Consider the following 21,388-nt stretch of genomic DNA (forward strand, 5'->3'; position numbering starts at 1 on the left):
TGTGAACATGGGTACCACGGACATAAAGCAGTCTTTGAAGATAAAGCAACGCCAGGATCGCAGCAAGAGTTTGCAAATCCCGGAAGAGACCGAGCCCGGAGCGTTGCTGACGCTTGGTCTACGCGAGATGCGCTTTGGCGACGTTAATGTCGCTGTTAATTGCATTAATAAGGTTTCTATTCGCTTGCCTCGTTACATGATATGATTTCTTGTTAATTCTTGGCGGGCACAATCGATGAGAGTGATTTATGTCTTCCGTGCATGGTCGTGCATGCGCGCATGAATAAACGTGACCCTCCGTAATAAGCGAATAAATCGATCGTAACGATTTATATTATATAAGATTGAAACGGACGTAATAGTTGCGGGGATTGTTATCATTATCGATTTCGAAAGAAATATTGTCTAAGTTTTTTAAAAAATTGCATAATTTATATTCTATATAATATACATAATTGATTTGTTAATTTAAAAAATTGGCATCTATATAATTTGATATAATGGTGAAAATTCTTCTCAGAATTTTTACATAAATTGAAACACGTTTCATAAATACTAAAAAAGTTTATCTTTTCTTAGAATTTTTCATGTAAATGAATTCTGAAATATTCTACGATTTTTTATTTTAGAATTTCTGAAAAAATATTTTTTATTATTTTATAAGATTTTATAAGAAATCATGGAATGAAAAAATTTTAATATTTCACAATACATGTACATATATAAAGAACTCTCGAGAAGGTATATAGACTTTTTCAGGTATACCTCTAAAAAGTGTTCCATTTGTATAAAAAAAAATTTAAGAAATTTATAAGTAAAATAATATTACAAATATGTTCATATAATTTGTATTTAATACTAGAAAATATTTATATGACGTATTAAAGTAGATTTTTATATTTATATTTAAATTACATAAATTTGTTACATTTCAAAGAGATTAAAAATAATATAAGATGAAAAAAATATTTAGAATTATTGATGTATATTTAAAAATATATATAAAAAAGAATTTACAATGTTTATAATTACTATAAATATAATAACTCTATAATATATCTATGTGTTTTAACAATATTAAAACTTTAATCATTTCAATAAAGACATTATATAAGAAATTTATTCTGACAGGCACTGGAATTAAATCCAAACGACAAGAACGCTTTGATAGCGCGGAGCAAATGTTATCTTTTACTGGGTGATCCGCAAAAGGCCTTGGACGACGCTGAAGCGGCTTTAAGACTGAATCCTAAGGATTCTAGCAAGTCCAAAGCGGTATACTGTAAGGCGGAAGCTCTCTATCATCTCGGCGACTTCGAAATGAGTTTGGTATATTATTACCGTGGGATGAGGATTCGTCCGGAATTCGGCGAATTTCGTCTTGGTGTCCAAAAAGCGAAAAATGCGATACAGAATGTGTTACGTAAGAATTAACAACAGTCGTTATATTTCTAACATATTGATCTTTAATTATTCTAATAATACATATATATGCGATAATATACTGCAATATGTAAAAAGAAATGTATGCATTATAAAATGAATTTTATGAAAGTCGATAATTTTAGTTTATTTAGTGATTTATCTGTTGGAACATTGTTAAAACTTTCAATGAAAAAGTAGATATTCAAGCAACTATATGTAAATTATGACCACAACACAGCTTGCATAATGCATAGTGTATAAGCGAATTAAACTAATCAGAATTTTTTCTTTTCTCCCATTTCATAGAAAAGAAGAATTTCGATTGATTGATTCTTTTATGCACTATGCATTATGCGTTATGCAAAAGTCTGTGCTGCGTTCATAACAACACATATTATATATTTACATATAGTTGTATCCATGAAATTCTATTAACGTTTTCGACCGATCGAGTTTGCACCAACTTGGGTTAGAAAATGCTCCAGCAAGAAAATTAGCATCGATGCCGTTGACTTAGAGAATCAGCCTCTCCACTTTTGCTCCACCAATTGACGCCGCTCTCTATTAGCTGAACGTAGGTTATTAGTGATATTTGTGTCCGTCTATCTTTGTTTTACATTTAATAAATACGAAGATAAAATGACAGAAGTAGCGCTAATAGCGTCTCCTTAAATACACCAACAGTAGCACGTAAAAAATCTCGACTGTAAAAATTTTTTTCTTAACCCAGTACACACACACACACACACACACACACACACACACACACACACACACACACACCACACACACACATATATGGGTCATCTAAAAAGTATCCGCGGTTTTTTGTCATTAGATGTGTGTTGATGGTCATATATCTAGTGACAAAGTACCGCGGATACTTTTTAGATGACCCAATATATATATATATATATATATATATATATATATATATATATATATAAATTTCTTTAATAAGAGTGAATCTAATCTTTTTATTCTGCATTAAATCATATAGATAATCATTAGTTTTACCGCGCATAGATAAATAATATTGTGATATAATCATACGTGAATTTACCGACATGCTCTCATTTTGTGAGCATTTTCATTTCTGAAGTTGATACAGATGTCGTATCAGAATTTGTGTGTGCTTTTCTGATGTGTATATATATATATATATATATACGATTTATAGTATACTATATATATGTGTGTGTGTGGTGTGTGTATGTGTATGTGTATGTGTGTGTGGTGTGTGGTGTGGTGTGTGTGTGTGTGTGGTGTGTGTGTGTGGTGTGTGTGTGTGTGTGTGTGGTGGGTGTGTGTGTGTGTGTGTGGCGTGTGTATTATATGCGTATATATATTTCTTATTACAGAAAATATCAAGATTTTCTGTTGCGGGATGATTGTTGATGCATCGAGAGCGTTTTTTTTTAAGATATAATGTACTTGTATGTACTTTGAACCTGCTGAGTGGAAACTATAGTTCGAAACGGCCGCAACAAAAACAATTGTGATTTACATCTCTAGCAGCCAGGCTCTTGATTTGTAATTGACGTCGACTGATCAGCGATACCGTTTTCGGTCACTTGGCCACGTATTAACGAAGACGTTAACATTCTACAGCTAGCATATTGACAAAAAGGCAGAAAAATGATTAATACAGGGTAAGTAATGTTTTGTAATTTCAAGTTTATTGTGTTCGTATATGATTCAGCAAGTTTTCATCCTCAACAACTGGCTATTACCAGACAGTAAATATAAATTTACGTATGTACATTATTTAATTGCCACGTGAACTTATTCTCATAATTTACGTAAATACATGATAATGTACACAACATGTTTAAATCTGTACTGTTTATAAATTATGCAGATTAAAATGTTCATTGCGTTTATTTTTTACTTAAGTCTAAAAATTTTTTACTTAATTCTAGTATTGTTGTTTTATTTGCATATTGAAAACAAAAATTTATTCAAAAATAAAATTTATGTTTGTAAATGTATCAATTAGTGGATATGATGTAATGTAAATGTATCAATTAGTAGATATGACCCAATTTACTAGACAAAGTGACATAAAATTTTAAATATTAAGTTTTTAATGGTATATATGACTCTGATTAAATTTATTGTTTATAAAAATTTAATAATAAATATATTTGGAATTGTACATATCATTAAAAGCATAATATTTAAAATGTTTTATCCTTTTATTCAACAATTGAGTCGTGTCTACTAACTGATACATTTATCTTATATGATAACATTATTATATTTATCTTATATGATTACATTAAATTACTATTTTACATTTTAAAACTTAGATATAATGAATTATTACAATATATTATTTGTAGAACAATAAAAATAAATATATAAATATAAATATAATATTTACAATCCTCATGATTTATAATTTGTTAAATGATAGTATTCAATAATACATTTGAATAAACAATAATGCTATTATAAATGTTGTGTCATTGAACAAGATAATATTACCAATATTTGACAGGAAGTTAGCCGGTCGCACTATTTTTATAACTGGAGCTTCGAGAGGTATTGGGAAAAGTATAGCTTTAAAAGCAGCGAAAGATGGTGCAAATGTTGTTATTGCTGCAAAAACTGCTGAACCACATCCAAAGTTACCGGGTACCATTTATACGGCGGCTTCTGAAAGTAATTATCGCTTAATTTTTCAACAGATTTGGGTTTATGGTACAATCTGACAGCGATACATTTATAGGTATTGGTTTATAGATAAAAAAAATACTTACTGATTTTTATGAATAAAAAGTTCAATACAAAATTATTTTTATATTTGTGTTAAATATCAATATTAAAACTAATGTAATTATTACAAAAATAGAATATTTATATTTTATAGATGATATATGTTATATAGATTATAGTATAATCTTCTTTTATTTATATTTAATAATTAATTGTTTATAAATTTAAAAATTGACTATCTCTAAAATAATTTTTATATTTATGTTAAAATAATATCAACTAATAAAATGTTAGTTTTAATGCTGATATCTATAATACAAAAAGAAATATGATATCTAACACACATAGAAATAGGATTTTATAATATATTAGTCTAGTACAATTTTTTTTTATTCAATTTAATGAATCTTTTTTTAATTTAGGATTAAACGAAATTTAATAATTAAAAACGAAGTTAATTCCAACTAAGTCGATTAGATCCAACAGTCAAAAATTTTTGAAATTTAAAGATTTATGTAGAAAAAATATTTTTCAGTTGAAGCAGCCGGTGGTAAAGCTTTACCTTGTATTGTGGATGTACGCGATGAGAAACAGGTGATTGACGCGGTGGAAAATGCTGTTGCCAAGTTCGGTGGAATAGATGTTGTTGTGAATAATGCGAGCGCTATTTCTTTAACGGGTACTCTTGCAACTGAAATGAAAAGATACGATCTAATGAATAATATTAATGCCAGAGGAACTTTTCTCGTGTAGGTTGTTTTTTTCACATTGCTTACAGGTTTTTAATGTTCAATATTTAATTTAATATTAAAAATCTATCATAATCTATAACAATGATTGAAAAAAATTGATTGGAAAAATTGATTAATATTATCACGCATTCTCAAGTTCGCACTGCAAATTACCAAGAAATAAAATTGTATTGTAGATCGAGAGTTTGTATACCATATCTAAAGAAAAGTACAAATCCACATATAATTAATATAAGTCCGCCGTTAAATATGAAACCAATTTGGTTCCAAAATCATGTCGCATACACAATGGCTAAATATGGAATGTCTATGTGCGTTCTTGGAATGGCAGAAGAATTTAAGCCTGATGGCATTGCAGTTAATGCTGTTTGGCCTAAAACAGGTATATTGTCATATTTAAGTTTATAAGATATAATAAGGAAATAATTGCATTTATGATAACAAAATATTATAAATATACATATATTGCTAGTATTATTTTAAATAGAGAAATTAATGATAATAAGTAAAAATTTTGTTTACTTGAGTAACTTATAGATTGTATTTAGTAGTTTTGTCCGTGTATTGGATAATATTAAATAATTATGTAAAATTTATTTTTAATAAATTACATATTTTTAGCTATATATACTGCTGCAATGGACATGCTATTAAGCTCAGACTCAAGTAATGTTTCTCGAAAGCCTGAAATTATGGCTGATGCTGTTTATGCATTGCTTTGTAAAGATAGCAAATCCGTTACTGGTCAATTTCTAATTGACGAAGAAATATTAAAGAACGAGGGCATTACTGATTTTACAGACTACGCGTGTAATCCAGGTAATATTGGATTTTATTTATATTTTATAGATAAATAAAAATATTAATTATATTAACATTTATCTTGTAAAATTTATAGCAATTATAAATAAGTGAATTGTGTGATGACAATCAATTAACTTTTAAAGTTTTATATTAATAAATTTGTTTTCTAAATATAAAATCTTTAAAAATATGTTAGATATTATCAGTTGTTAAATAGTTTTTTAGCAATGAGCATTTGTAATTTTTTATTTAGCAAATAAGGACAATTTAATGCTGGACTTCTTTCTGGATGGTGCACAAACTAACGTTCATAATGCTGATAAAATGAATAATGAAGAAACTGGACAGTTGGCACATTTATTTAATGTTATCAATGCAAATTTAAGTAGCGAACTGGTTGACAAAACTGGTGCTATATATCAATTCAACATAAAAGGTAATTTCTTTTCGTTTATAGAAGAAAAAAAAGAGATTGTAAGAGAATATATATCTTTATATTTATATATACATTCATGTTTAGGAAAGGAATCTGGTGTATGGTTCCTTGATTTGAAAAATGGAAAAGGCGCTACTGGCAAGGGAGAACCGAGTCAGCCAGCAGATGCAACTCTTACGATGGATTCAGAAAATTTTTTTGCTATGTTTTCAGGTACGTGCAAATCTAATAACTTTTTCTTGAATTTATTTTTGCATCTGTTATCTGTATTATGTATATAAGAGACACGGTAATGTCTCGGCGCTAAGAACATAATATGTACACCTGTGCGTTAATGTTATTATTACATTACCTTATCTTAAATTTGCTTTTTGTCGACAGGCAAACTAAAACCAGTTTCTGCATTCATGACAGGTAAATTAAACATTAGTGGAAATATGCAGAAAGCAATGAAACTGGAAAAATTAATGATCAGTTTGAAATCTAAACTATGAATATAAAGATTAAAATACCATATATCCTGCAGTATATTTTTAATGTATTGTAATATATAACACATCAAATTCTCTTTAAAAAAAAAAACGAACATAAATATTTTATATGCACATTTTTATGTGCATCTTTTTTCTTCGTTGGAAAATAAAAAAATATATGTATAAATGATAATAACTAATGAATTAAAATTTACATTAATATCATAACTTTTAGTAGAATTGTTCAAGTCTATTTCTAGAAAATAAAACGTCTAAGAAAAATTTTGTATAATACATAAATAAGAATAATTTTTTATAAGTAATAATTCTACATATAGGTTAAAAAATATTTTGTATTCAAATGATATTCATATAAATATATAATTTATATATTGTTATCAGGAAGATTTGTACAATAAATAAAATAATTTTTATATATGTTGCAAAAAATATTAAAATTTGATAACTTATGAATTACTTTTCTATATAAGACATATTTTTATTTCATATCGACACATATTTTTATTTCAGCATTGGAAATATTATATGTGTAAGTACTTTTGCTTCTTCGTAGACTCCAAAGAAAATAAAGCCTCCTAATGTGATCCACATTATTCTTGGTCCAAAACCAGCGAATAATCTGTGATATTTAGTGAAATTTTTAAAAATTGTAGATTACACACGCAGGAAGGGAAAGAGAAGAAATGCGGAAGATATTTACCCATGAAAACCATTCTCTACATATACTCCATGAAGTATATTTAGTATCTTTAATTCTGACGAAAGTAACATTCTATTTGAGAGCATTATTCTCGTTTTTGCAACGTCTAATGGAGTGGTAACAGCTGCAGAAATGCCACCTAAAATTGCAAAGCGTACACATGTAGGTGCGAAAAAATAGATAAAAATCGTATTTATGCAAAATATAATTTATTTTCTTATTTCTATTTGGAGCGTATAAAATTAGTATAAAAACCTGCAATTGCACCACAAATTGCACTTTCCACAGGATATATTTCTCTTTCAATATAGAATCTGTAGGATTTTTTGAAATATTCCCATAACGGAAATTGTACAATACTAAATGGCATGTCTCGTAATACCGTACTCCAATATCCACGATATAGTAATTTGAAATCAAATGATTTTTTATCATATATTTGTGCCTGTCTCCTCTGTTTCATAACTTCCACTGGAACTCGTAATAAACATGCTACCTTTGTATACAGAATAATAATTAATATACAAACTAAATTTGTTCTTTATAGATAAATTAGTTAATTTAATAGCATTCAGTCTGTAAACAATTGAGCTTAGAAAACACTTTTGATTCCGAAATTGAAAAATCTTAAGCCATGTTAAATTTATGTAGAAAGCAATGTTTTTCTAATTATTACATAATTTAACATATAAAAGCATATAAAAGCAATGTTTTTCTAATTATTATAATTTAGCTATAAAAGAATTAAGAGAAAAACAATAATTAGAAAACATTGCTTTATAAATTTTTTTTATTTCAGAATCAAAATTCTTTAAGCTCAATTATTTAATGTAAATTGAATACTGTTAATTTGATTGATACCGTTCATTTGTCACAAACAAGATAATAATTATTAAAGTCTTACCATTTCTGATATCGCGGCTGCTCCCATGTGAAGTGGAGTATAATAATTCGTAGAAATTCTAGGTTTCAATATAGTTTTAATTTCTTCATATGTTAGAAAAAATAGCGCGGCTGAAATGTAAAATGTGTTAATGTACGAATATATATAATCCATAAATTTATTAATTCCTGAGTGTATTGAATATTTTTAGTATTATACCTGTTGGTGCTGAACCAACTATGACTGGACCGATGCCTTTATAAAGACCTGTGAAGCCTCCAGTTTTTAAAAATCCCTGTGCACTTTGTAGTCGTGTCTTCAATGTATCCAGTGGAAACAATGCGATATCTACAAATGTACCTGCAGTACCTCCTGCCTATTTAAACATAATTATATGTAAATGATAGCAGATAGATAATTCAATAACTTGAAAATGTCAAAAAATAATAATAATAAAAGGTAAATCAATAAAAACCGTACAAAAGAAAAGCAATGATTTTGACAATGTCAATGATCCTCTTTCAGATTTTATTTATTTTTTATTAAAAAATTATTAACAATTAAAATCAATTATTCTGATTTTTGGAACAATAGAACAATGTATATTTTTAAATAATATAAAAATATAAAAATATATTATAATTTACAAAAAGAGAAACAATTAAGTTAGAATTGTAATTAATGCACATGCATTAATTATTAGTTATTTATTATTAGTTATAATATTATAGCACTGATTCTCATTTATAATATATAAAAGTATATTTTCACTTTTTCCTTTTTTTTAACATTTCCTATTTTATTAACATTCGTTTAATCGTGATATAAAAGGCTATTTAATTAAAATTTCAATGAAAAAAGAAAGAGAAAAATCAATTGTAGCTTATCTTATCAATTATCAATAGACACGTGAAATCGATAATTGTACGAGCAAATCTAGTTAATTTTCCTCGTTTTACAATCACAATGTGTTCAACAATAATGTTTATGCCAATGTCATTCAGAAAAAAACATTATTTAAGAATTATAAAATACATGCCACACATGTGTGATACATATGTGTCAATACAAAACATAAACTATGCATAATAATTCACTTACAATAAGTGAAGTAGCGAAGACATTTCGCAAGTTCGTTCCTTTCTCCATTCCTTTGCTCGTTGTCATCTTGTCTTTAAGTGAATTACTTCAAAATAAAAATAATTTCTATACAATTCCCACTCGGCTCTCACATAACCTGTCATTTGACTCGATCGAGATAGACGTGTTGCGCAATGCCACAAATTATTGCGCAGCAGAAAGTTATTTTATTAAAAGACTTCGTCATAGTTTGTTCAACTTCGTTGTATTTTAATTGACGTGTGTGTATATATCTTAACATAAATAATGCTGATTCTACAATACTGAGATAAAAATCGGTAATCGATAGTCCTAAGTCTTACCTCCAGTTGCATCAACGTTAGTTTTAAGCGAAACTTAAAACTTTTCCTTTTTTTTTGAACGAGATAAAAAGAGTTTTAAGTTACGCTCAAAATCAAAGTAACGTTGGTGCAACTGGACCTTATCAATGAAGTTGACCAATAGCCAACTTATGTGATGACAGCGCTGATTGGCCAACTTCATCGATTAAGACTAAGACTTTCGACTACAAGCTCATAGAATCAGATAAGATAAATAAATATAAGATGTCAGAATCATGTCCAGGATTGGTTTACTTTTTTTTTAACTAAATTAAGTTAAAGTTAATCAAGTTAACTTTTTTTTTAACTAAATAAAGTTAAAGTTAACAGCTTTGAAATTTTAACTTAATTAAAATACAAGTTAATCCATAATAAAATTAATTGAATTAAAAATTAAGTTAATAAAAAAAGTAATTAAAAAGTTAAAAGTTAAATTTGGTTCGAATGAACAATCAAGAAAAAAAAAAGAAAAAGTTTGACTATTTTATATAATTTTTCATATTTTTCCTTTCTTACAGCTTATTTATTTAATTTAATTATTTTTGTTCAGTAACGATTATACAATACAATATAAAATTATTAAATTATATACTCTTATATACTTCTATATAATAAATTATATTATATATATATATGTATATATATATACACATGATAATTATATATCACATAATAATTTATTTATTATGAGTATAATAAAAATTATAATATATACAGAATTTGTGATTCAAAATATTATGAGAAGAAACTTTTGTAAAAATTAAACAAAAAAGTTATTGTTTGTAAGCTTGTTAGTAATTTTTTAGATAATAAAAAAAATGACTAACTACAGATTACAAAATTATTACTTGTTTATGCGTCGTGTACGGTAATTTCAATGAGCGCATTTTTTAATCACAGATGATATATTATACTTATGAGTGTTAATAATGTATTATAGTCATGGACAAGCAGTTGTTTAAATGTAGACTGTAATTGGTCATCTTTTTAACCCTTATTATCTAGAAAATTTCCGCTTAGAATAAAAATTACGAATAACTTTTTCACTTGTTTACCTTGAGAACTTTCTAGTGTTTTGAGTCGTGAACTTTGGGACAAGGTATAAAATTATATTTTTATTAATAACAAATTTTAGGGAAAAATTAATAAATCCACGTGGATACAACAAATATTTTTATTATGTTACACAATGTTGTAACTTCTAATTTTCTCGTCACTCAGACGACATTTGTGCTGGGTGAGAATCCATAATCTTATAATGAGAACACGATAATCAGGGTATACATAATTTTGGTTTCCACCACCAATTTCACGCATTTTTTTCTTCACACCCATGTTAAAAAATTTACCATTTATACGAAATTTGAGAGAGTTACTTTCTTACTTCATCTAAAGGATAATATTATATGTCAAGATTATTAATAACAGTCCTTATAATTGATTAAAAAGATTATATCGCCTATAAAAATTTATAATATTTTCGTCGTTTTTTTCTGCTTTCCAGAATTGTCGAGTTAAAATACTTTTTGCGGATATTAATAATTTCCATTATAATTTGTCTGCCTTATTAATTGTTATTATCTGTATAATTATGGCAAAAGATGATAAATTTAAATTAGACATTACGCTGTAATGTTCCAAATAAAAGTAACTAGATATTACTGTTAGATGAAATTATTAGTATTTCCATCTTTTTTCATAATATAATAATATATATTGACAATATATATATATTAGTTTCTTAATCATGACAAATTTAACGTATCTTAAAATAATATCGCCTTTCTTCCAGCTACAGATTCTTTGAATGCTAGAGTCAATGTTTTCTTAACAAAAATAATAAGACATGGAGACATAAAGGAATTAATCGTTAAAACTAAATAAAAATTGTATTGAATGTATAAGATTTTTAATTTTACTCTTCTATTTAATCTTTGCTACTAATGATCACTATATAGTGGTTTTTATTGTACGTTTATTGTGTACGAAAAGCCACTATAATGACCGGTATTTATAGTGGTTTCTTATATTTAAGATTGTCTTAAGTACAGTCTTAAGATGATAAAACCAATCACAGAACCGTATTAATGCCTCAAAATATTTAAGACGATCTTGTGTGATAAGAGCGAACTATGAATACCGGCCAGTGTCTTGTCGAAAAACCTTCAGAATCTACCAAAGTTTTAGTATCATAATTTTCGTTCGCATATTTCTTATAATTATTGAACTTACATACTATTATTTGTACAGATATGTTAACTTATAGAATATAGTAATTATGCCTTTTATAATTCTACATGTAGAAAAAAAGACAATATTCTTAAGAATAGAGCAGCGTATTGTTGCGTTACAATGATTGCTGTATGTCTTTCAGCTAGTTCTAACGTTGCGTAAAGATTAATGTGAAAAATTAAGACGTTAAAAAAAGGATAACTACCGAACTTGTTAAGATAAACTCAACTTGAAATTGATCCAAGTATCCATAGCTGCGAGACAAGGCTTAAAGAGAAATAATAAATAACATACATATATGTATGTAATCACATAAGTCCTCACATTGATATATTTTTTTTACTTTCCATGTATTTTTTGCCCTGGATTTTATACATATCTTATATGGTCACCGTTTAATCGTCTTAATATTCACACTTTACGTAACACTTATTTATCATCCTTTGTATTCTAAAATAATTGATTACATATTAAAAAAGCTTCCTGATAGAGTGTTCTACCTCGATCTGGTCACATCCCGTCGCTTTTAATCGGCAAACTTAAGATGTCCTAAGTTAGCTAAAGTAATTTCTTGTCCTCGACAGTTCGTCATAAATCACGCTACGTAATGCTTTACATAGTATGAATTATCAACGTCACGCAGTTCTATATAAAGTTACACTTGCGATATGTTGATTCGCCATAACTTCGACGATCGCGTCCCGTATGCCGTAACAAAACGTACAGCCGAATGGGTTAGTTGTGTTTGTCGAAGACGCTCGATTCAGAACTACTGGTCGCGCACTTGCTTTCAATTGCTCGCTCACTCTATCCCATTTTGTATAGGCAGTGATCTATGAAATTAAGATTCATTAGTATCATTAACACATTAAATATTTATATCAAATACATGAATAACTACTAAAAACCCTACTGTAACAGGAGATGGGGAAACATCAATCAATTTTCCCGATTCCGTGGAATTATTTTCAGGAGGCAGAGTCAGAGAAAATTCGCAGCGGTGATACATATTAAAGTTATAATGTCCTGGATAATTCGTGTGAAGTACGAATTTTTTTATACATTGAGTTTTAGCATTGAATAAGATATCCTGTAAAGAATTATATGATTATAAATGTGAAAAATGGAATCAATAGACAAAGAAAGAATGTATTTAAGAATGATATGGCCTACAATTTCATATAGAAGCATTGTACTGATTTGTCTACTAATTATTTAGCTGGATCTACTTATTGAGTAGTGCAGCGTAGCAAATTATTTTATGATTTCAATGTTAGTCCGGCTGTCCGTCTGTCCGTCCAATTGCCCGCCTGCAAGATTTCTTAAAAAAAATGGCTTAACTTTTTCAAATTCTGTTGTTGGTAACAGATACTCAAGGATTTTAGTTCCTTGATATGTAATCTGATGTTGACATGATATCAATGTAATTTTGAATTTATCAAAGGTTTTCTCTACCCTCGCAAAAAGGGATAAATTCAAAATTATATCGATGTCAAGCTTGTATTGATATGGAACGATACTTTGATATGCAAACTTAAGTAAAATTACTTTTTACACATTTTGTATTTTTGTTATAAAACTTTTTAATAAAGCATTTTAGGACCTAAATTTATATAACATTTTTTTTTTATTTCAATTCATAGAAAATACTATTAAAGTTTGTATAGAAAATCCGAGGAAAACCTATGCGTCTAATAAATATCTAGAATTTTTTTCTATAAATAGTTTGAAGAAAAAAGAAAGTATTTATATTGATTATCTCTTTTAGATATATCAATAATAAGTAATATCTTTAGTGTTAGTAATTTGTACTTTTTTGATTCAACTGTAAATAAGCTCGTGTCATATCCACATATGAAAAAAATGTACTTACCAAACCTAAAGTAAAATAATTATAGAAAAAGTCTGACCGCCTTGTTTTGTCTCGTTTGTGCGCGTGTGGACTATGAATACGCATCTTATCCTCAGCTTTGTAGAATACTCTAGATGGGGCACCAAGCGCACTCAAAACATCCTCACATGTATCACCGAACAATACCTGAAATCGTATTAAATTATAACATCAGAAACAAAAAATATGCATGCAAAAAACATGTTTGTTTTTTTTTGCTTCATATATTATGGGGAGAGCTTCGTGTATCAAAAAGGAGATAATAATTTTTCTTTTGAAGGAGCAATGCAATGGATCTTTTTGAAGATTTTTTTATGTTATTATACATTTTCAAATATGGAAAAAAATTTTGTTAAAAAATAATTTTATAGTTCATAAATAAATGTCGATACGGCCTCCTCACCGGAGTTGCGGGTTGGCGGGAGTTACAAGTGTCTTTTGTACTCGTTTGAAGCAAAAATATATAATTTATTTTTTTATATGAAATTATCTTGTCGATGAATCAAGATAATTTTTAGAAATGTATTTTCTTTTACTATACTTTGATTAAAGAAAATTTTTTTTCGATTTTTTTCGAATCGGTTATGGAGGCTCTCTCCATTTAAAGCAAGTTTGATTTTTTTCGCATATTGAAATTTATATTCAATGTGGAATAAATTTATTAAACAGAAATATTTAATTGTTGTGAATCACATGTTTGAGAGCTCTACTTTATAATTTCTATTTTAAATATTAAAAAATGCTATGATGTTATTTCTTAACAAAAAGTGTATTGATAAAGCGCAACCTCTTTGGTCAGACATCGCTTCTTCGGTTCTAGCAATGCTCTTGTTCCAGAACTACCTTCCGTGAAAAGATGTAATTTGAGTCCTCGAGTACGTGCTTTGTCTCGAATAATATCAGCTTTCTCCAAGTATAAGTTATTATGGTAACAAACCTGTGTAAGGATGAATGTTAAAGATACATTAAATGTTCAACATTTTAATTTATTTTTAAGTAATGGCAAAAAAATAGCCAAAGTTCACAAATATAATTACAAGTGGTAAAGGTGGCGGCGATGTCTTGGAACCATGTTCTTCGCCGCTACCACTGGCTAGAATATTTCCAACGTAAATTGCCGTTTTTGCAACCAAAGGAGAAGTTCCATTAGGAAACTGTAATGAGCCTAATCCGTGGGCGTAACCAGGATGGAATTTTGAATCGATCGGAAAATAAAATGATAGTCCTCGAAAATTCAATACAAACACCTGAAATTTATCATTACAGATATTATATATCACGCATATACCTTATAAATTTTAATTATTTTGAATAGTATGGTTTTGTATGTATGATAAATTAAATTTTACGAAGAGTCGCATACCTGCTTTTCACTATCATAAACACCCGGGTGAGTCGCACCAAATGAATGTTCTATCTGCTCGATCGAAGGTAACACTTCCGGCGAATTGAATGGCAAGCCGCAATATTTCAATTTTACTAACTTCATGTTATAAATCTCAATTATTTTAAGCCTTTGTACAACAGGATCGAATATAAGCCGAATGCCGTCGTGAGGTAAATTTATTACTAGATCTACGTCTAACGGATTCTGCGAACGTGCATAATGCTTTATGTAACATCTGATATGCTATTTAAATTTGACATACGATACAATAGGAGTATTACTTGTTTATGCATTCAAAAAATTTTAGTGCATTATGCGTATATGTATATGTAATAAGATTCATGCCAACACAGACGTTAAAGTATACTTACAGTATCGCTATAAAGTACTTGTACTCCTCTTATAACACCGACTTGAGACTGTATTATCGATACTGACTGAGAAAAGTGCATACCTGCAATGTAGTAAGCTTAATATTTGGACTTTAAAATAAGTTAATGCTTGCACGTTTTTCTTTGATATATCAAATAAAATTTATACAGAAAAACATTACAAAATAGAAATAAAAAAATTTATACAAAATTATAAGTCTGTTCTTTGTAGCTGAATTGATGTTTTCATATTTAAAATGAAACAGAATTTTATATACTTAAATATATACATTTTATATATAATTAAATATATATGTTTAAATTATATTTAGCTGTATTATATATATATATATATATATATATATATATATATATATATCAGTCTAATGACACTTATTGCTGTTTATATATCTAAAATTCAACAAAAGCAAGATAGAAAATTTTATTACAGCTACAGAAAATAAATCTTGAATAAAAGAATTTTGAAATTAAAAAATGAAAAGATAGCTACTTTCAAAAAATAGACAAAACATTTTTTAATTGCACAGAGGTTAATTGAAAAATTAATTTACATATGATTGGTTTTCACAAATAAAATAAATTGCAAATAAAAAAAAAATGCTTGATAATATAAGACCAAATAAGGATTGAGAAATCAAAACTCATATTTATTTTCAAAACAGATGATTGAGAAATGAATAAAAGTAAAAACAAAGAATGATAAATTAATATGAACGTTAAATAAATAAAAAACGTAAAAAATGTCTTTAAATGAGCCAACACAGAAAGCCAGTGTGTAAAAAATTATTATTCTTCTATACATAGTTCATTGAATAAGTTATTAGAATAAATATATTGTTGAATAAATCATTAAAATAATCTAACTTATATAAGATTGATTTTCACAAATAGAATAAATTGTAAATAAGTAAAGAAAATGGTCAATGAAGCTAGAGAGATATAGACTAGAAAAATAAAAACTATATTTATTCTTAAAACAGTTAATTAAGAAATGAATAAAAATGAGAATAAAAAATAATAAATTATTATAGTTTAAACACAGAAATTAAATTACTCATAATTTCTAGCCTCATTGACCATTTTCTTTACTTATTTACAATTTATTCTTTACACAAGATTGATTTTTCACAAATAGAACAATTGCAAATGAGAAAATGATCAATAATACAAGCCAAATAAAATTGAAAAAATGAAAACTATATTTTCTCTAAAAAAATGAAAATTATATTTTCTCAAAACAAATGCCTAAGAAACAAAGAAATGAGACTAAAGATTGATAAATTGATATGAATGTAGAATAAATTGCCTGTTCTTCTATCAAGATTTTGATTTAATATTTATTTTGTTTTATTTTTGTAAATTGTATTTATAATTATTTAATTTTAAAAAATATAATATTATTTTAAAAAATCGTTATCCGCTGCCATTATAATAGAGAAAAAGGAAAAAAAAATGCTCATATTCGTTCTCGCTCGTCGAAGTTTCACAGTTAGATAACAAAGATAATAGTGGAGCAACGCATATAAGGAAACAAGGGACAAATCATGTGTTATGCGAGACAAAGTCGACGGATTGCAATCGCTTGTTCTCGACTCATATAAACTCGATTCGATCGAATGAAACTTAACGAGAGAGAAGAGGCTTAGTTTGCGTGTCGCAAATCATAACACACGCTCGTCAGTCGCGAGCGTTTGCGCTTGCGTTTCGTCACTTGCCCAAAATAAATTCCCATTGCTCGCATCCGAGGGACCTTTCAGGCACCACCTCGAGCTCCAGCATCCTGTCCCGTCCCGTCTAGCTAGCCACGTACGAAACAACGGAACAATGATGCGTCAAGGAGGAGAGCAGAATCGTCGATTATCATAAGAACTGCGCTGCTCCTTTGTCCGTCCGTTCGATTGTTAATCACCAGATAGCCATATTGCTGTCACATCCCACAACAACAAACCCCGCTCTCACTATTTTCGCAGCGCTGCTGCGACTTCTACCACCTCCTACGGTTGGCAAACTGTCATCGAACAGCTGATACACTGCCGCGGAGCATGAGGAATTTAGAAGAATGGGCCTTTCGCGGAAACGAATGTGATTATGGTTGCGTTCCATAGCTTAAGGTATCTTTTCATGTTGTTTTGCTCAATGGTTATTTAGGGCCACTTTCACCAAGTTCCGATTAAAGATGCGTTGCGAGTTATGCATGAAGCGCATGATGTATTGTTTTATCCTTCTTTATTATTTGATGAACGACATGGACAAATAATGCATCATGCGCTTCATGCGAAATTCGGAATGCACCCTAATTTAACAGGCCTAGTAACTTTGCAGGATTCCAACTGAAGCTGATGTCAGAGAAAAAAATGCAAAGAGAGCAGTTATAAATATAGATTTGTAATACTAACTTATGTAGCAAAGTTTCTCTCTGGTAGCTGTGAAAGTGGCTCGTACAGCGTTAAATCAGGTTATGTGATCAAAATGGATGTTTGGCATTTATCAATTTTGACTACGTGTTCTATTCTGACGCTAAGAACAGCAGCACAAATTCTTGCATAAAGCAAGATAAGAATGAAAGCACTCAGTCTTGAATTTCGAAAAAGTAATACGATCAATTAGAATCATTTAAGTTTAGCGCGTTAATGTGATTGGTTGTATTACTTCTTCGAGATTCCGTTTCCCGAAATTTAGACTGTCATGGAATATAATGCATATAATGCAAAAATGATCCAATCAAAGTTCTTTGTTTTCTTTCCACTCAAAATAACAAACTCGAGGATTAATTTTCTTATAGCGTTTTCTCTTGGGATACACTGGATGCAGCCTCAAATTTACTAGGTATTGAACAATGAAATTATCAATATCCTAGTAAATTCGCTCATTTTTGTAATTTTCATCTCGTTTCAAGATACAGAATCGATTCCCTCATTTCAAGATACAGACTCGATCCTCAGGATTGCGTTCCAAAATTCAATTCTGTCAATTCCGAGTATTATTTTATCCTTGTTGGTCATTCAAGGGTACGATCAACGCGATGCTGCAAACGCTTCAAAGCCTAAATGTTGAATAAAGATAAAGGATACGGAGTTGACAGAGTCAAGTTTTGAAACGAACCCCAGGCTTCTGTCTGTTATGACGCTTCCATGGAAAGGCATCTCAAGGCGGTAAAAATCGCTTTAAAGCATTCGGTGTGAACGTTCTGAGAATCAAAGCTCGAAATCTCGCAAGGATCGATTGATACGGGAGGGACGATAGTCGGCTATATTCAGTGCGGTCTGCTGACGTTCCATTCAAAGATGGCGTTGATGAGTGCGCCATGTTTCTCGTGATGTTCGAGCGTTAGAGAAAAGTTTTTCAGAAAAGCGTGATCCGTATGAGCAAAATGGCTGATGATGACCCGTGGCTATTGAAGGAGGACGGTTGCTTGAACGTGGACACCGAGTGCAAGAGTATTATCTATCACGCCAATCTAAACGTTCTACTCATCACTACTGGCAGCGCACAAGTATACGTGTTCGATGTCAACTCCGGCGTGATCCTACAGAGGAGTTCTCTGTCTGGTGAGCGTGTGTGGCTTCCTCGTCGTGATCGATCCTCGCGGAACTCCGCCGGGTCGGCGCCGAGCAAACGATAGATTTCCTCCCTCCCCCCCCCCCCCACCGACAGCGTTATCCCTGTCGCCGTCACGACTGTCCGCCCGATGTTTGCGGAATACTGTGCAATAACGCGTGTCAAGGTCGCGTATGTTTTCCCGGAATAAGACGACACTACTTCCTCGTCATTGAAATTTTCTTTCACAAAGTGCCTGAAAGCGACAGATTTTGTCTCTTCCCTGGAATCCGGAGAGTCAAGAAGATAATCTTATAGTTTGTTGCATTCTGGCCATGCTTTTCACACTTTCCTGGATTTTGTCTCTGTTCCTCTGTTCTGCAAAAATGAATTTGCATTTTGAATGTGGAAAGTAATACGGTGTGGCTTAAAGAAATGGATCTATGACTGTCAGCATTGTGCATTATTCCAAATATATTCTTTGTTGTTATCTTTTAAGAACTAATTCTATTAATTTCACAAATTGCTTTGGCACTTGTACTGATCCAATCATCAAAGATAAAGTTTTTTTATGAACGGTATCTTTATTGTGATTGCAAAGCATTCTTTTACAAGTTCAAGAAATAAGAACGAAGAATGTTTATATGTTTTTCAAAATCAAGATTTTTGTAAGATCTTTTCATAATTTTCCAAGATCATGTTGAGGAAATACCAATATATTAGTATCTATTAATATTATATGAAATATATATTATTTAGTAAAATGTACTTAAAATATATATTATGCGGATATTCGAACAATTTTATAAGATTATGTAATGGCAATTGGAAAATATTTAAATATTTAATATTAGTGTTTTTCGCAGTCATTAAAATAAAAGTAATCAATTTACATTTTTGTATTAATGTTTTTTATAAATTTATATTACATTAATTCGTATATTGTTAAAATATGTATTATTGAAAATAAAAGTGAAAAATATTAATAGTGAAAATATTAATAGTGAAATGTGTGAAGAATTATAAAATGTTTATGTTTATAATGACGATTGTAGGTAAACCTAATGGGAAATTGCAAGGAATTTATTTATCAGATGGAATAGACAAAGTGCTGTATACAGATGGACGAGGGATTGGCATACGTAGCGATTACAATGGGGTCCTGCTATTAGATACAATTTTGCAAACCCCAGTTTCTAAAAGCGAGGATGTCATAAAGCTGGAACTATTACTGTCGGAGGCGACGATATTGCTTCAATGCCTACAATGTGTAGAATTGCCAGGTGTGGAACATATGCTGGAGGTGCTGCGAGAACTGTCAAGAAAAATTACTACAGCACAAGCAAATCAGAAAAAGGGTATTAAAGCTCAAAAAGTAAGTATAGTTTGTAAAGTTAATTATTTTATGTATAAAATGTTAAATGTATAACATTTTTTGTTATAGTTATTTTAGATTATAGATGAATATAAAAGTGAAAATGTAAAAGTAAATAAATTATTTTAAAGTTGAAGTACATGTTCTAGTATACTTGTTAGATGTTTATTTATTTAGTGCATTTAGTAAAAATAAAAAGTTAATATATTTTTTAATAACTTAATTTTTATATTATAATATAGAGAACTGTTATTTTTACTCAATTAATTTTGAGTAAGTTTTATTTAAGGAGATAATCATAGAACTGATTAATAGAGATTTTTAATATTGAACAATTTAAATTTGATAGTTAATGTGATTATCGGAATTAGTTAAAAATATAGTTTATTATATTGTGTTATATAAACAGAACAAAACATTTTATTATATAAATACATATAAGATTTTTAATATATCTTTGTGTTATGTATACAGAATTAATATCAATATATTAATGCTAAAATTATTAAAATTGAAAATGGAAATTTTAATTGCAGTGGAATACGATATGTTTGGAATTATCGCATGGATATTTAAAACTCGTCTGCTCTGGTTTAGTAATGGAATTAAAAAGGCAAAATCGGCATATAGCAGCACTGCCCATTGCCTCCGCGATCAATGAACGACTAAATGGCCTATTGCCTAGTCTTGCGTTAGAAGGTGGTCCCACTGATAGAGCATTAATGTTTAGTGAAGCAGCACGTCGTAATACTTTTCCAAAATGGCCACATATGAATTACAAGTACGTAACATATTACGTATTTTATTATTATGTAGATTGTGACATAGTTACTTTTATTTTACAACTTTTTTATATTCTATATTTTTGTTAAAATGAATGCAATTAATGACTTATTACA

At 29.0% G+C, this 21,388-nt stretch overlaps 5 protein-coding genes and 1 long non-coding RNA gene across 9 annotated transcripts in view; 3 read left to right on the top strand and 3 right to left on the bottom strand.

Moving 5' to 3' along the window:
• Window positions 1-7: 7 nt before the first annotated feature.
• LOC105149995 (outer dynein arm-docking complex subunit 4) lies at window positions 8-3,064 on the top strand. The gene is made up of 3 exons (XM_087407645.1): window positions 8-172; window positions 1,132-1,999; window positions 2,787-3,064. The coding sequence occupies exons 1-2, from the start codon at window positions 8-10 to the stop codon at window positions 1,432-1,434; spliced, it is 468 nt and encodes a 155-aa protein (XP_087263771.1). The 3' UTR covers window positions 1,435-1,999; window positions 2,787-3,064.
• On the top strand, window positions 2,937-7,069 carry Hsdl2 (Hydroxysteroid dehydrogenase like 2). Of its 2 annotated transcripts, XM_087407643.1 has the most exons (8): window positions 2,937-3,077; window positions 3,929-4,092; window positions 4,682-4,895; window positions 5,075-5,280; window positions 5,520-5,717; window positions 5,956-6,138; window positions 6,223-6,351; window positions 6,520-7,069. In XM_087407643.1, exons 1-8 carry the CDS (start codon window positions 3,064-3,066, stop codon window positions 6,630-6,632), a joined length of 1,221 nt encoding a protein of 406 aa, XP_087263769.1. In that variant the 5' UTR covers window positions 2,937-3,063; the 3' UTR covers window positions 6,633-7,069. The 2 variants fall into 2 exon arrangements, with proteins under 2 accessions (XP_087263769.1, XP_011061075.2); XM_011062773.2 differs by lacking the exon at window positions 2,937-3,077 and having other exon boundaries at window positions 4,019-4,159.
• Window positions 3,083-4,845, bottom strand: LOC147909208 (uncharacterized). Its single transcript, XR_015545628.1, has 2 exons — window positions 4,709-4,845; window positions 3,083-4,086 (listed from the first exon to the last, which is right to left on the bottom strand). It is a non-coding gene; the product is annotated as an uncharacterized LOC147909208 (long non-coding RNA).
• On the bottom strand, window positions 6,517-9,824 carry LOC105149996 (S-adenosylmethionine mitochondrial carrier protein homolog). The gene is made up of 7 exons (XM_087407644.1): window positions 9,658-9,824; window positions 9,317-9,401; window positions 8,435-8,591; window positions 8,237-8,346; window positions 7,588-7,828; window positions 7,333-7,471; window positions 6,517-7,251 (listed from the first exon to the last, which is right to left on the bottom strand). Exons 2-7 carry the CDS (start codon window positions 9,380-9,382, stop codon window positions 7,134-7,136), a joined length of 831 nt encoding a protein of 276 aa, XP_087263770.1. The 5' UTR covers window positions 9,383-9,401; window positions 9,658-9,824; the 3' UTR covers window positions 6,517-7,133.
• Window positions 9,825-10,831: 1,007 nt separating this feature from the next.
• Window positions 10,832-17,657, bottom strand: LOC105149997 (PHAF1 protein CG7083). The gene is made up of 8 exons (XM_011062775.2): window positions 17,293-17,657; window positions 15,557-15,639; window positions 15,162-15,389; window positions 14,836-15,045; window positions 14,586-14,735; window positions 13,781-13,945; window positions 12,821-12,997; window positions 10,832-12,740 (listed from the first exon to the last, which is right to left on the bottom strand). Exons 1-8 carry the CDS (start codon window positions 17,354-17,356, stop codon window positions 12,543-12,545), a joined length of 1,275 nt encoding a protein of 424 aa, XP_011061077.1. The 5' UTR covers window positions 17,357-17,657; the 3' UTR covers window positions 10,832-12,542.
• A 1,161-nt stretch (window positions 17,658-18,818) lies between these two features.
• Bruce (BIR repeat containing ubiquitin-conjugating enzyme) overlaps window positions 18,819-21,388 on the top strand; it is a 30,911-nt gene continuing 28,341 nt past the window's right edge. For all 3 annotated transcript variants that reach the window (XM_087408076.1, XM_087408078.1, XM_087408077.1), the window contains exons 1-3: window positions 18,819-19,125; window positions 20,170-20,489; window positions 21,026-21,270. In XM_087408076.1, the coding sequence (XP_087264202.1) occupies window positions 18,939-19,125; window positions 20,170-20,489; window positions 21,026-21,270 (752 nt within the window). In that variant the 5' untranslated portion in view covers window positions 18,819-18,938. The remainder of the gene's footprint in view (window positions 19,126-20,169; window positions 20,490-21,025; window positions 21,271-21,388) is intronic.

Source organism: Acromyrmex echinatior, chromosome 7, assembly GCF_024713525.1.
Source record: "Acromyrmex echinatior isolate Ae372 chromosome 7, ASM2471352v2, whole genome shotgun sequence".
Classification (NCBI taxonomy): domain Eukaryota; kingdom Metazoa; phylum Arthropoda; class Insecta; order Hymenoptera; family Formicidae; genus Acromyrmex; species Acromyrmex echinatior.